The sequence below is a fragment of the Corythoichthys intestinalis genome, chromosome 10 (assembly GCF_030265065.1).
Source record: "Corythoichthys intestinalis isolate RoL2023-P3 chromosome 10, ASM3026506v1, whole genome shotgun sequence".
Taxonomy (NCBI): Eukaryota; Metazoa; Chordata; class Actinopteri; order Syngnathiformes; family Syngnathidae; genus Corythoichthys; species Corythoichthys intestinalis.
Window position 1 is genome coordinate 26056458 of NC_080404.1, and position 16067 is coordinate 26072524.

Genomic DNA, 16067 nt, shown 5'->3' on the forward strand with positions numbered 1-16067 from the left:
GTTCTGCGCACTCCGAGTCATTGACTGGTGTAAATGCGCACCGCTGCTCCTGGTCTGATCGAAGGAAGAGCGGACCAAACCATTTAATAAAAAATACGGGGGTTGGGGGCTGGCTGGCAATACATATGCTCTCTGGGTGTTTACTTTTTGCAAAAACAAAACAAGAAAAAGAAACCCTTCGTTTTATGCCTCCATCAGGTCATGGGCCCTTAGAATCAGTATCACTTTTCACCCTTATACAGAGCCCCTGGCCACGTTTCCCGTCCGGGAAACATATAGTAAGTGGTGACACGCAGCTAACAAATTAGGTCGTGGTTTGAGTTACTGCAGTACCCCAAATGGCCACTGGGAATGTACAAGATCAGTTATGAATTGGAGAAGGTTTGACCACCCAGTTGACCACTGCTTTTGCTGCAGTGGAGAAGAACCATATATTTCTATGTCATTGCACAAATTGGTGGACACACCAGGATCCTCTACTTGAGAGTCCAAGAGCTCCTGAGGCACAGGCCTGGCTATTTATTGCCCAAGGCCCAGTGCTGTCATGACCTGCACACAGCCTAACCTTGTCAGACATGGAATCTGCATCACGCTCAAATTGATGTTTGACTATGTGACACATTATGAATATTACATTACACGAGCATAGACGCTGTCACTCAGACGCGAGCGGCTTTCCTCACCAGCTAAGATAAGCATGCAGGACGGAAAAGTGAACAGGGTAAGGAAAGTGAAAGGAAGACAAAAAGGGAGGTGAAATATTATTCAAGAAAGGCATGTGTTCTAAATGATTAATAGGGAACACAGAGTCAGAAACAAGCACTTAGGGCTAAAACAGACAAAAGAGAGTATGCTTTTCGCCTTTTATCACATTTCACGTAAAGGACCCTGACAAATGGTGGTCATATTGCATGGCTCGGGGCCCGGCTTGATGTTTAATGCATCGACTGCTGCGCTAAGGCAGGCTAGTAAACACTCATTTGTGGTGGGGAGTAGTCACACATGAAATCCATTTTGCAAAATGGAGTGTAGAGAGGGGCCGCGTGACAAAGCTTTTAGAGCGATGTGGTCGAATCTACAGTTTACTTGTGAAATGTTTAGAGGGAACATAGCATCATCAAATACGTGACTTACAAAAAGCTATCTACCCAAAGCAAGATGGGTGCAAAATAGTGTAGTGGCTTTACAAAGAACCATTCAAGAACAAGTTTTTCTGAGGTTATTTTGGGTTATTCGGGACACGTTAGTTCAAATTCTTTACTGCAATGTTTATAGACACAGCCCTTCATATAATAAATTAGCATTCCTAGTCTACCTGGTAACACTTGTGTTGCTGTAGAAAGCTAACATCAATTGGACTTAATACAGTCTGAATATACAGAATAATAATACCTGTGACTATCTTCTCTTGAAATAACTTAATGTGAAAAACTTTGTACAAGAACTACACACAAATCTGAATGGAATATTCCAATAGTTCTGATTGCTTTGCTACTGTGTCAGCCACTGTTGTTAATTTTACTTTAAAGAAGTAATTAATTACAGTTACAAATTACTTCTCCAAAAAAGTAATTGCGTTAGTAACTCAGTTACCTGAATGTAAGAGTAATTAGTTACTTGGCAAAGTAACTAGTGATAATTTTCATGTTTTTTTTTTCCCAAAAAAAAAAACAAAAAAAAAAACAGGTCACACAATGTGAAGTTTAAAGGGTTTTTGAGACAACTGGCCCTAGCCCAATTCTTTACCCTCTACTTAACTAGACACAAGGGTATTGCGATAACTAGATAGTAACCTTTGCTATGTGTGGAAGTCATTTAAAGTTGTGAATCAACCGTTAAAGTTGTAAATTTTTCCCGTTATTGCATTAGTTCCCTTCTGTCTACTTTCAACATGTTAAGTTTTAAAACTGTTTCATCATTTAAAGATAGATTTAAATCAAGATTTTGCTGATTTAGGAGCATTTTAGATTAAAAAAAAAAGTTACTTAGGTTCGCTAGGAAGGATCTCTACAACAGAGCTTTCCTGAGAGGACTACTGCTTTAAGATGGCGGCTGTTTACTAACGCATGTAGTCCTTAAAACATGTTGCCAATGCAGCCGTGTCTGTCATTTGCATCTAGTTCTATAATATGTGATATCTACCGTATCATGTGGGCGTAGTTTGTAGGCTGTCGGCTACAGTCAGGTATTATTGGAGCCACCTAGCATCGCGTTTGCAACGGCGTCTTCCCCACTCCTGCTCTGCTCTCTCGTCTCCGTGAGTCCGTCTGTCTCAGACTTTTTTTATTCAACCAACTTATTAACGCATAGTAACGCACGCCTTTCCCGCCTCAGTAACGGTAACGGCGTTGCCAAGTAATTAATTACATTACTCACTACTGAAAAAAAATAACGCCGTTAGTAACGCCGTTATATTCTAATGCCGTTATTAACAAGACTGGTGTCAGCTTCTCATATGCTTTATCAAGTACGGTTGCCAACTCCCTGAAAACAAAAAATAAGGGACACCTCCTTGGTAGAGCTGGCTGGTCTGATAACAGTGACCCTTTAATTATTTTATTCGTATGTGAAAAGTGATTTTTTTGTATTATAATACTAAAATAATTTTCCTCGAAACAATTACAGTGGTACCTCTACATATGAATTTAATTTGTTACAGGACCTGGTTTGTAAGTCGAAATGGTCGTATTTCGGGCGGGATTTTCCCATAATAATACATTACAATTCAATTAATTCGTTCCACGGCCCAAAAACCTAAACTAAATCCTTAATAAATACTGCAGGTACAATTACAAATAGCAATTACACATGGCAAAACAAATATATTATAAATACAAATCGGAATAATGATATAATAATAATATTGGAACAGTGTGGCGGTTGTGTTTTTGCATTCTGTTTCTGTGTGTGTGTGACTGACGACAGAGCAAGAGAGGTGTGTTAGAGTGAGAAGCTTTTACTTTCTCTTACTTTTATCAGCAATGTATTTTTAATACCAAAAATACTAGAAAAAAATTAACATCTGTCCAGCTAAATTTATAATTTAACTGTATTTGTATAACTGTAATTGTATTGTATAATTGTCCTAAAGGTCCTGAGCCTTTTTTTCTTGTGTGTTTGTTCTTCGCCTTTTTTTTTTTTTTTTTTTTAAATCAACTTAGGTGCGTTCAAAGTCCCCTTAGCAATAACATTTTTCCAAATGATCACTCCAAATATAATGTGGAAATAATAAAATAGACAAAACACAAAAAATATAAGGCAATAAGTGAAAATAAAGTACACAGAGAAGAACAAGACAACAAATTATCATCATTTTGAACATAACAGTATCTGTTCGTTCTACAAATAAGACTTTTTTCGAGTTTCATGATGATACGGGACAAAGTGTTTCGCTTGAAAACTCAAAACGGGACGCGTACTTTTTCTGAATACGGGACGATTCCATTTGTAATCATACAAACTGTACGTCAGAATACATTGTTTTAGCATGTGAAAGTCCGTGCTGTCCCCTCACACCTATTTGGAAGCGAATTTGGCCTGAGGATGCTAAAATATATTTGTAAATATTATTTATCATATTTGCAAGCCAATTCTTCCCCCTGAAAACAACACAAAATTACAGTAAAATATAATTTACTTCATTACAAATGTCTTTCGTGTTTCAATTGCATAAAATGGATATAACATAAACATAGATTGCTCATTATATCAGATTGCATGTTATTATACAAATTAATCTGTACACTGTTTTTCCCCCCAATTATTATGTCACCCATTTTAGGTTCTACCAAACCATTTTCAGCCAATTCAAACAACGTCAACAACTATAATATTTAGCTTACCTAACACTTTTGTAAAAGTATTTCCCCCCACAGTTCAACATTTTGTACAAGAAAAGAATTCCACTAAAATAAATTAAGAAATTTGTTATAAATGTAATTTATCATTTTTTAAATTTCAACCTATATTTTAACTGTTATTAATCTTATTTTTTTATTCCTACATTTTCCATGATAAAAGTTTAAAAGGTGGTATTTTACCAGTGAACCTCATTCTTCCACATTTGTCATTAAAGTTCAACAATTTCAACATTAAGAAGTTCAGTTGATTGATGCCAGTATTTACAATAGAGGCCAGTATTTACTATATACCAATTTCTGCAAAAAATGCATTTTCCCATTTTAGGTTAAGATGAAGACACATTTTTGCTGTTATGAAAGATAGGGATATTAAAGGGATCCACGGACAGAAAGACTTCTAGTTCTTTAACGATAAATGTTATTATGAGTTAAAATATTGAAACCCCTCTTGATGTTTTCGTTTTTATACAATTTGTTAAAATAAGTTTAACCATAAGGTCACCATTGTTGTTGACGTCGCAGGGTGTAGACGTCACATGGTTACACTGCCGGGCCTCCAGAATACCTAAAGTGCTACCGTGCGCTTTCACCTTGTTTTGTTTAGATGCATACAGAGAGAACATACTCAAGATGCCTTAAGAAAATACTTAAACGTAGTAATATCAAATAAGGGTGGTTTAAATATGCTACGTGACTAATGTAGTCAACAGATCAACAATCTGCTTTAAAGCTACCACAAGAAAACACAATTCTTAAAAATATGAGAAGGAAACACATGCAAAAAGTATTTTAAGGCTATAAAAAAGTGATAAAAGACTAAAAAAACACAATTAATAAGTATTTGCCGCTTTTAACTGACAAGCACATGTGTTGGACGTCTCGCCGTGTAGAAGGAACTGCAGTAACTCAGTAGTATTCGTCGAGCGACAGTGAGAATCTACGTCAACACCCCGAGCGTCCATTGCGCGCTTAAAACATGGCGCCCTCCGTAGGTCAAAACATGTGGTAAACATTATAGATTTTTAAATCAGACAATACGGCAAATTTCAAAATTGTCTGATATGCATGTGTGATACATTATTGGAAAGCTTAAAATCTCAATTTTCTGGGGGAAGAAAAATTTTGAACAGAAGGGCATTTAAAAAAAAAAAAAGAAAGAAAAAAAAAAATTTAAACAGTAAATCCCTAAAGGGAGGCGAGAGCGCGTGAGAGCAGGATTAAAGACGCCACAATTTTAACGAGATATCGCGTATTTACCTTGTTTCGATCCAAAAACTCCAAGTAGCATGTATCACTGAGTGTCAAGACACAGCTATGAATGGCCACAGCCAGATTTTTGGGGAATTTTATGGGTGAAACATGGTGATATAAGAAGGGTCGCGATGTAGAATTCGCAGACAACAAGGAGTGGTTGAGATTTTCTTTTTCATACAGTTATCCTTTTAAACATTATTTTTCATTTTGTCTTTGTTTGGATCGATTATTTATCATCTAACATATTGGTGAAAATGCGGGGGGAAAAAAACAAACAAAAAAAAAAACAATTAAGCAATAGTTATGAGGTAGAAATCCGTGACATTTTTCCAGACGCCAAATTTTTCATTGTGACGTTATTTGTTTAAAAGTTTAAAATATGCGAGTAAGTAATTTTTTAAAAGTCGTTTTCTTTTTTTAAACTAAATATTAGATATCAATTAATGATTCTAAGCTAAAAATGACAGGCATTTCGAATAATCAATATAATTTCTTACCTTCTTTTTATGGCTAGGTTGAAACAAAAGCAGTTGCTCAACGTCTGTAAATGGGGGTTTTCAGGGTAAAACGGACACATTAAAAATAGTTCGGGGGCTTAATAAGCCATGAATCTGCTATGGAAGCATATAGACATATTGTTCTATCGAACACAACAGTTGTTTTGGCTTAAAATACAGCAGTTTCTTTTAAAGAGGAGTGCAAGAGCAGAAACTGCTTTTTCAGTCTTGTCTGTGTTTTCCGCCATATTTTCGTAAAAGAGAAAAATTGTTGCTCATTAGAGCCTACAAGTATTTATGTGACCGAGATTCCCTTTAAGATATTGGTTCGATGGCATCGGACAACTCACCTGTATCTCTGGTAGTCATCCTCGTCTTTATCCAGGCTGACCAGCTGGTTGGGGCAGGCCTCATTACCGAGCAAGCTGAGATATTCCAGCGAGGGGGTGACTTCAGCCAAGTGCTCCAGCAGGGCTTCAATATCAGTCAGGTGTCAAAGGGCGGATGTCAAGGACCTAGCGCTGTTAATTACATTAGCATTTACTACCCACAGCGCTGCTCTAGGTCCTGTCGACCCGCAAACACATCACTGTCACACATACGGATGTGCTCAAAGGCGCTAGTCACCAGCTTTGTGTGACACAGGGCCAATTGAAGGTGCAGGCTTTGGCGTATAGCAGTGACACAATTTGGCTGCTTTTCTCTTCATCTCGTTCATATCCTAGGTGGCCGGCTGCAGAATAGTGACAAAATGATGGATGTTCTGTGGTTCAAACAGTCTGTGCTTCTCAGAGCTCTGCCGTGGAAAACTTTTTGCCAATCGTGGAAAAAAACAAACAACCCCTAAAGCAGGCACATTCATCACTAATACATTCACTTGGAAAATTGAGCCCCGAAAGTGTCAAAATACAACGGCGCTAATGCTGCACTCGAGCTATGAAATGGCAGCGCGCCACGACAGGATGTACATAATTGGCCTATTAGCATGTGCCCGCCACTTCACAGCCCGAGTCGGCGCACCGTCCCAGGCGCCACACATTTTAATGTTGACTCTGGAAGTATGCGTACACGCGTGTTAATGTGTATGAACGAGTGAGCCTACAGTGGGGTCTGAGGAAGCTGAGTGAAAACAGGACACGTTGCCGAAACGGATCGGAAACCGAGAAGGGAAGTTAACACATTTTGATTTGATTATTAACAGCCTTGTGTTGTGTCAGTGCCTTAGGTTTGGGGCTCCTTTACTATGAACACTCACTTAATGCATATTTAGATCAGAACCCTAGTAGCTTTTCAAAAATGAAAGCATGATATGAAATCGATGGATGATTTAACATACTGAAGACTACTATACTATTGCACCATTGTATGTTCGGTCAGAGCAATTCTCACAATTATATTGCCAAAAAGAATGCAGTAGTACCTCAAGATACAAAATTAATTCGTTCTGGAGTGGCTTTTGTATTATGATTTTTTTGTATAATTGAAACGCATTTTACATATAAATCGCCGAATTAATTCGTAACACTCCTAAAACACCACCTTAAATTATATAGAGTAATAAGTGTGAAACCAGATTGAAATAAAAGCCAAATAAATTTGAATCATTCAATATATCTAACCTGACCATAAACACCTGTAATGAAGTAGCTAACATGACATAATGCCCCCTCTTTAAAAGAAAGAATATACAAAAATATACAAAAACATTACTTTTCGTGTGAGGCAATGCTTTCGACTTCCGCACACAAAAAAAGAACGCATTTACGGACGCAAAGAAGAATGCATTTATGTGTGCGAAGAACTCATTTACGCACACAAAAGTCACATAGCCGAGTAAATGAGAAAGAGAAAAAATACTGCTTCAAGCCTACGTGCACCTTTTGATGCTTGCCAATCATCTATAGGGGTAGTGCCTTTTCGTACCACGTTTTACAGTGGTATGAAAAAGTATCTGAACCTTGTGGAATTTCTCACATTTCTGCATAAAATCACCATCAAATTTGATGGGATCTTTGTCCAAATCACACAGATGAAAAACAGTGTCTGCTTTAACTAAAACCACCCAAACATTTATAGGTTTTCATATTTTAATGATTATATTATTGCAAACAATGACAGAAGAGGGAAAAATAAGTAAGTGAAGAGTCACATTTAATATTTTGTGCCCCCCCCCCCCCCCCCCTTTGGCAGCAATAACTTCAACCACATGCTTCCTGTAGCTGCAGGTCAGTCTGGCACATCAATCAGAGCTAATTCTGGCCTATTCTTCCCTATAAAACTGCTGTAGTTCAGTCAAATTCCTGGGATGTCTAGCATGAATGACTGTCTTTAGGTCATGCCACAACATCTCAATGTTGTTCAAGAGTGGACTTTGATTTGGCCACTCCATAACATGTATTTTGTTCTTCTGAAACCATTCTGAAGTTAATATACTTTTGTGTTTTGGATCATTGTCTTGTTGCAGCATCCATTCTCTTTTTAGCTTCAAATGTCTGGCAGACGGCCTCAGATTTTCTTGCAGAACATCCTGATAAACTTTTGAACACAGTCTTTCATTAATGATTGCAAGTTGTCCAGGCCTTGAGGCAGCAAAACAGCCCCAAATCATGATGCTCTCTCCACCATGCTTCACGGTGGGGATGAGGTGTTGATGTTGGTGAGCTGTTCCATTTTTCCTCCACACATGACGTTGCATGTAACTGCCAAACATTTCAACTTTGGTTTCATCAGTCCACAAAATACTTTGCTAAAATTCATGAACATCCAGATTTTTATAGATGGTTTTGTATCCTTTCCCACCTTTATACAAATCAACAATCCTTTATCGCAAGTCTTCAGACAGCTCTTTTGACCGAGCCATGACATCAGACAATGATTTTCATCAAGACAATTCTTACCAGGTGTGTGTTTTATCGTAATCAGGGTAGCTTTAAACCACTCACCAGTGATTTGGCACACACCTGACTTAAATTGTATGGTAAAAATTGGTTTCATTTGCTCTTTAAGTCTCCTAAGGCAGATGGTTCACTTACTTATTTTTTCCCCTTCTGTCATTTTTTGTATGCTATCCTCATTGAAATATGACAACCTATAAATGTTTGGGTTTTAGTTAAGAGTTTAGATGTTATGCAGAAATGTGAGACATTCCAAAAGGTTCAGATAATTTTTCATAGCACTGTATATTGTTGAATGTTTTCACTCCTAATTGGCTACTACGAGTTATGCATTTGTTTTAGATGATGTGCGGGCGCTAGCTAATGCATGCTAACCCTTTGTATAGGTGTTATTTCTGTACTAGAAGCTAATTATAATTGTGGATTTACATTGCTGTGAATACAGTATGTTTGTCTTCACTCTGCAAAGCGTTGTTGTCAGGAACAGCTCAATAAAGGCAGCAGACTTCTGGCATCATCCTTTCGGAGTTCAGCTCGCTGTCTAGCTTAGACTGTGTACCAATGTCTTAGTGAACACAGTACCTGTATGTTTATGGCGCCACTTTTAAAATTTTCTGCAAGCGGGAATTACATATATTTTACAGTACGTACTGTACATTAATATTTTTCATAATATGAAGTGACAGAAATTTCTAAAATAAATTTGTCATGTACCGAGGCATTAGTATCTCAGGGCACAACTGTATTCTTAAAAGTTAAAAAAAAAAAATCATTACATGCACCTGAAACAACTCCTCTCTTGATCACATAAGATCAATTGCAAACAGCAAAAACCGAAATGAGTTTTCATGCATGGCGATTCATGCAACGTATTCAAAATGTCTAAACATTTAATTGGCTACTGGTGTACAATTTTGGTTGAAATTTAATGTGTCGACCCCCAGCCAGTGCATTCCCTGCATACAGCAGAGCATAATTATCTTGAATTACCATGTCGAATGTTGGAGTTGTGTACATGTGAATGCGTGTAAACTCAATAATATCTGAAATGAGTTATGTAGTTGAAAGTACGGCCCTTCATAAATGTATTGGACTAACACCCGTTGTAAAGTTTAAATCACAGTTTTCCCTAGAAGAGAAGCTGAAATCAGTCACAGTGTTTCTGTATTGGTTAATAATTTGGTATGTGGAACCTGGTGTTTATGCTCAATACTAGTACTAGAGTTATCTGATTTTTTTTTTTTAATAAACCATTTACAAACTGGGAAATATAGTGAAGAAAATTATTATTTTTTCTTTATTTGCATTTGAGAAAAGGGGGGGGGGCATTTTAGTCGTTAAACGTTAGACGGGATTCATTTTTGATGTCAGAGGGAAGCATTGTCAGTCGGTTCAAATTTGAGTAAAAAGTGGTCTATTTTGTTGATATTAAACATTTCTCTTTCTAATGGTAAAACGTCAACTACTCGTGCACTCATCATCTTAAAAGATACCCCCCAAAAAGATTTCATTCAATGTCACTTCATTAGAACTGTGTAAATCCAGCTTCAGTGTAAAAAGACAAAAGCACAAATCATACATCTGCAATTGAATGAATTTGAAAGAATTTCAGATTTTTAAAACAAACAAAATCTCTTTACTTGATTCAACAGTATTCTCTTTGATAATACTGTGTTGTTATTGACTTGAAATTTAACTCCACTAGAGGTCCCTGTGGCTCAGAAACGGCTCCCCAGTGGAGCGCCTAAACACTGAAGTGCCCTGCAAAGCTATTAAAAGTGTTTCCTCAAGACAACAAAACAAAGTGGTGATGATGACGACATCTGCATTTTTAGTCATTGCTATTGAGGAAGAGTGATTTACTTGAAAGGATATTTTGTTCTTATTGAGCGTTAAGGTGTGCAGGTTAGGTAACCTGGGTAACCGGAGGTCATTCCCAAGTAGATTGTTGTCGACGACCAGCTCTTCCAGCTCAGTGAATGTTTTGAGGCCTGCCAGGGACCTGGAATGATAAGGCCAGAGGAAAAGAGGGGTTATGGTTGGAGATAAATATTTCACATGCTGAAAGAGTTTATGTCCAGGCCTGTCAGTGCAGAGGGGGGTGAATGACAAGAATTAGTGGCGCTGAGCTCCCCCTGGCATGGCGAGGCATCCTTCAGAGGCTGGCAGGATGAGGGATGGGGGTCACTTGTGAGTAGCCAGGATTCAAAACAAAAGGCTTCAGAAATGCAGCGGGCAGGATGAATTTGTCAATGTCTTGTGCCTTGAGGCGCCCAGTTTCGCCTGACCCCAACCCTCCATTCCCAAGACAAATCACTCTGTCACAGTTCACCTTCACTCCCCAGACACAAATTTAACTTGTCATCCATCATTTTCACACAGGAAGCGGAACACGCTCGCCATCGCACATGGAATGGAAGGCAAACTTTTCTCTTCAGAGGCTTGAAAACCTTAAAGAGACAGTGCACATTTCCCTCTGACAGGGCCAACCCCCACCCTCATGCACTAACACATTCACAGCCTTATCATAAAAATGATGAAGGGTGGTGTCAGGAGTAATATTAGGACCGTGCAAAGTTCAAGCTGTAAAAGGAGCTCAATGGCAGTGTATGCTGTCCAATCCTTCAACACTGTGTGGACGTGTCCTAGGTGACTTTATTGGCATTTAAATCAAATACAGGCATGCAACCTCTCAATAGATTTTGCAATCTAAAGAGCAGTCCTAATGGCGTTTTTATTCATCAAGTACATCAATAACTGCAGTCATCGATGCCCCTGCTTTACAAAAGTACACCTATGTTCTCTGACAGCATCGCATAGCTTACTCAAAGGCAAAGTGACGTCTAAACAGATGCAGCGTTAAAAAATTCTTACTTGCGTCAATATGAGAACTTTATCATGACAATCTGCAAATGGAAGGCAGGAAGCAGTGTGCACAGTGTGTAACATTCATCGCAGAAAAGAAAGCAACACATTGGCAATGTGACGATTTAAAAAAAAAAAAAAAAAATTGCTGCTGGGTCCCCTCAGGACTATTAAAATGTTGACCGATTAAGTGAGTTGACTCCAGTCGGAGTGTAAACTCAAAAAGTGTGTTTTTTAAAGGGGGTTTGGGGAGGGGTCACCATCAGACTATAAGTTGCCACATTTTTTTGTGCCAGGCGCATCAAGATGATGTTGCCAACTGGGATGGTTACATTTTTACAAAATGGATATCCAAATTTTAACAGGACACGGCTTTCGGCTACTACAAAGCTATCCAGCCGCTTCGCCGGCCTTCATCAAAAACTAATACAAATAGGGCTACATCCGATGCTACAGAAGAACAATTTAAGTTTAACCGTTGTTGGTGAGCAGTGTTTTTAATAACGGCATTAGAATATAACGGCGTTAGTAACCGTGTTATTTTTTTCAGTAGTGAGTAATCTAATTATTTACTTTTCTCATCTTGGCAACACCGTTATCGTTACTGAGGATGGAAAGGCGTGCGTTACCATGCATTACTATGTTGGTTGAATGACACGTGAGGGAGACAGACTCACGGAGATGACAGAGCAGAGCAGGAGTGGGGAGGAGGCAAGGGAGTTGGTACGGCGTTGCAAACACGATGCTAGGTGAGTCTAATAATACCTGACTGTAGTCGATAGCCTACAAACTACGCCCACATGATGGTACGGTAGATACAGGGGTCGCGTTAACCGAATATTTTCCGTCGTTGACCGATTTTTTAAAATGGTGACGGAAAAAACTGAAGTCCATCTGTCATTTTGACAGGTTGCAATTCACACCCCAGACCACAGGGTGGCGAGTGAGCATATTAATTAGCTATTGTCTCTCTTGATGCATGACGTCGTTGGCCTTACTCTGAAAATTGTCAAGGCAACTGAGTGTCCGAAGTTTCTTCAAAAAGCCCCAAAACGACGATGGTGTTGATAAAAGAGGTGAAAAAACAGGGACTGCACAAGCGGGCACGCAATTCAAGTCCATGCGCACCAGGAGGAAGGTGTAAGACTCCGTTCAGGCCACAGCAGGTGAACTGTTAATTTCATTGTTCCATAATGTAGCCTAGCTACTGGGGCCACAGTCAGCTGTTTTTGTCACTGCGGAGAAAAAGTTACATATTCATCTGCTTGATGTGTGATGGCACGGTGTGGATTCTCTGTTAAGCTTGTTCGGACAGAATATTAATTTAAAATGAATGAAAACCAAATACTATTGAATATGTTGAAGCGGTATGCAATGTTAAGAGTCTTGTTAGCTCGAATTGCTGTGTCCAGCCGCTGTAGCTCTGCTGCTCTCTGTGAACTCTCTATTCAAGCCGGAATGCGCGGGGCTCTTAAGTGTCTCTGTCACGTGACTGTGTCGTAGCCGCTAACGCGCTCGGCCAAATGGACACACAAGTACGGAAGGTGAATTATGCCAAACAAAGGGTCACCACAATGTCATTATCATCATTTTAAAAATTTAAGTGATGGGTAAAAATAGATTACGACCGGATTTTTATGACCCTGTCAGTCAAAATGACAGACAACGAAAAAGTCTAGCGCAACCTCTGGGTAGATATCACATGTATATAGATCTAGATGCGAAATGACAGAGACGGCGGCGTTAGCAACATGTATAGAGAACTAAATGCAAAATGATGGACTTGCCGGCGTTAGTAAACAGCTGCTATCTTAAAGCAGTAGACTTCTCAGGAAGGCTCTTTTGTAGAGAACCTTCCTAGCAAACCTAAGTAACTTTTTACCTAAAATACTCCTAAATCGGCAAAATCTTGACTTGAATCTATCTTTAAATGATGCAACAGGTTGAAAACTTTCACATGTAGACAGAAGTAATGCAATAACGAGCAATTTTAACAAGTTTAACGGTTGATTCACATTAAATGTCTTCTAAACATAGCTAAGGTTACTATCTAGTTATCACAATATCCGTAATACCCCTGTGTCTAGTTAAGTTTAGGGTAAAGAATTGGGCTAGGGCCAATTGTCCCAAAAACCATTTAAACTTCACATAGTGTGACCTATGTTTTTTTTTTTTTTTTTTTTTTTTTTTTTTAAACATGAAAATTATCACCAGTTACTTTGCCAAGTAACTGACTACTCTTACATTCAGGTAACTGAGTTACTAACGCAATTACTTTACTTTTGGGAGAAGTAATGTGTAACTGTAATTAATTACTTTTTCAAAGTAAAATTAACAACACTGGGGGTGAGACAGATTTAAGAAGGCTGGATATCCACTGTTCATTACGATGAGAGGACACTATGCTACTGTCGAATATGCGTTTTCAACCAGCACTCAGAGGACTTCACTGCCGAGGAAGGGTACGGACACTTACAACAAAGCTTCTATGATAGGGCTAGTACTGATAGCCTTTAGCCCAGTTTTCTCATCATGTTCATCACCTTGGAAACTAACAAATGAAATGTGAGACATCGCTTTTTGTAGCCTTCCCTTAAATCATAATGTTGAACAAGGTTTTCATTATTGTCATTTGAGAGCTGTTTGGATGTTGCCACTCTTTGCTCGAAATTCGAAGAGAAAACAAAATGCAATCGACGACCTGAAATCCATTTTCTCATTGTCTTTCAGTGAGGTTCAAGGTTTGATAAACTCACATGCCAATATTGTTTCCCCATTAATCAGTGCCATAGATATTCAATCAACAAAATTACAAGCATGCTTAAATTTTCACACCTGTGTTAAAGATTGTTTTCATGCATATTGCACATCTTTTGTTAGTTTGATAATCATAGTTTCAATTCTGAAATGTTACGCTGACAGTTTTTTTGATAAATCAAAATGAACAAACACCAAATGATTTTTGAAAATAATGGAAAGTGTCAGGTGTGCCCAAATTATATACTGTAATTTTCGGACTATAAAGCACACCTGACTATAAGCCGCAACCCACCAAATGTGACACGAAAATGGCATTTGTTCATAGATAATCCGCACCTGACTATAAGCCGCAACTGTCCTCACTGTATTATGGGATATTTACACCATAAGATATTAACCGCTAACACTTAATTTGACAGCGGCGCCATAATACTGTCATAACACTGGAATATTTATGACATGACACTGTCATGAGCATATATGACTGCTTGTGACATGTCATTTAGGCTAGGTTCACACCGCAGGTCTTAATGCAATTGCGATTTTTTTGGCCTATCTGTTTTTTTGGCGTGCCCATTCAGACTACGCGTGCACACTAACTTGCAGTCGGACAAGTGCTGAGCAAACTGACACGCATGCGCAGAACCATCAAAGCAAATGACTACACATGCTGGCTGTACGTATTCCAGGGTGGTCATATTTTGATTCCCAAAAAGAGGATACAAATAAAGGGTGAGAAGCTCGGTCATCTGGGAAAGACTCATTGTCAAGCTGCTACGCCTCTGCGTTGAGAGGAGCCAGCTGAGGTGGATCGGGCATCTGGTTCAGATGCCTCCTGGACGCCTCCCCGGAGAGGTGTTCCAGAACATGTCCCACCGGTGGGAGGCCCCGGGGACGACCCAGGACACGCTGGAGAGACTACGTCTCTCGGCTGGCCTGGGAACGCCTTGGGATCCCGTCGGAGGAGACGGTTGAAGTGGCTAGGGAGAGGGAAGTCTGGGCTTCCCTCTTAAAGCTTCTGCCCCCGCGGCCCGACGCCGGAGCAAGCGGAAGATGATGGATAGATGGATGAGGATACAAATAACAGACATTAATAATCCCGGTTTAGTTTTATATTCAAAGTATTTATGGAATGATAAAACGTATGCATGACGCACACACATAAGCCTCGAATGTGTGTGCGTCAGTTTGCCCCGACTCGGCCATGTAAGCAATACTGAAATATTTCTCATTTGGTGCACAGGAAGACTTATCAGGCTTATCCTTTTTCTCCATTGTATCTTTTTTATGACGGTGGTCAAGCCCGTCTACTGCGTGAAAGCAGAGTTAAATCCAGGCGCTAAGGCGAATGCACAGCTACTGTGTATCGCTGCCGTCCTGCCTGCCTCTCTCGCTCTTTGCTGATGTAATTGCTGCATGAATTCCTAGTTGGGAGACTTGAATGTTCAGATTCCCGCCGTATTCCAGAAAAATGTGGCCCAAATCGGATTTAAACCACATACGAAAGTGACCCAGATCGGATTTGAAATTGTCCACTTCTATGCGACTTGTCACGTTCAGACCGTCAAGTAATGCCTCACTCGAGTCAGAAAAACATGAAAAAAATCAGGATTCGTGCGGTTTCTAGCCTTAGCGTTACCCGGCAAGTTATCTCACTTTTGAATGGATGTAAAAGAGCCGTGCTGGACATAAATGGAGTTAGTGACACAATTTGACGCTGTCATGTCACAATTATGATGGTCTTATGACGCCGCTGTCAAATAAAATGTTCGCTATTAACCCAAATAACTCAACAAATAAGCCGCACTGGACTCTAAGAAGCAGGATTGAGGAAACGAGGGGAAAAAGTAGTGGCTTATAGTCCGAAAATTATGGTATATATTTTTATTTCAACAGACAACTCATCCACCTAAACTGCCCCTCTATATTGTTTTGGA

General features: G+C 39.2%; 1 protein-coding gene across 1 annotated transcript in view; it reads right to left on the reverse strand.

The window, feature by feature from the left end:
* The window catches only part of lrmda (leucine rich melanocyte differentiation associated), a 504290-nt gene that overhangs the window by 154947 nt on the left and 333276 nt on the right, over positions 1-16067 (reverse strand). Inside the window, exons 3-4 of the mRNA XM_057848872.1 lie at positions 10381-10507; positions 5962-6101 (exon numbers count right to left, since the gene is read on the reverse strand). Of these exons, the coding sequence (XP_057704855.1) occupies positions 5962-6101; positions 10381-10507 (267 nt within the window). The remainder of the gene's footprint in view (positions 1-5961; positions 6102-10380; positions 10508-16067) is intronic.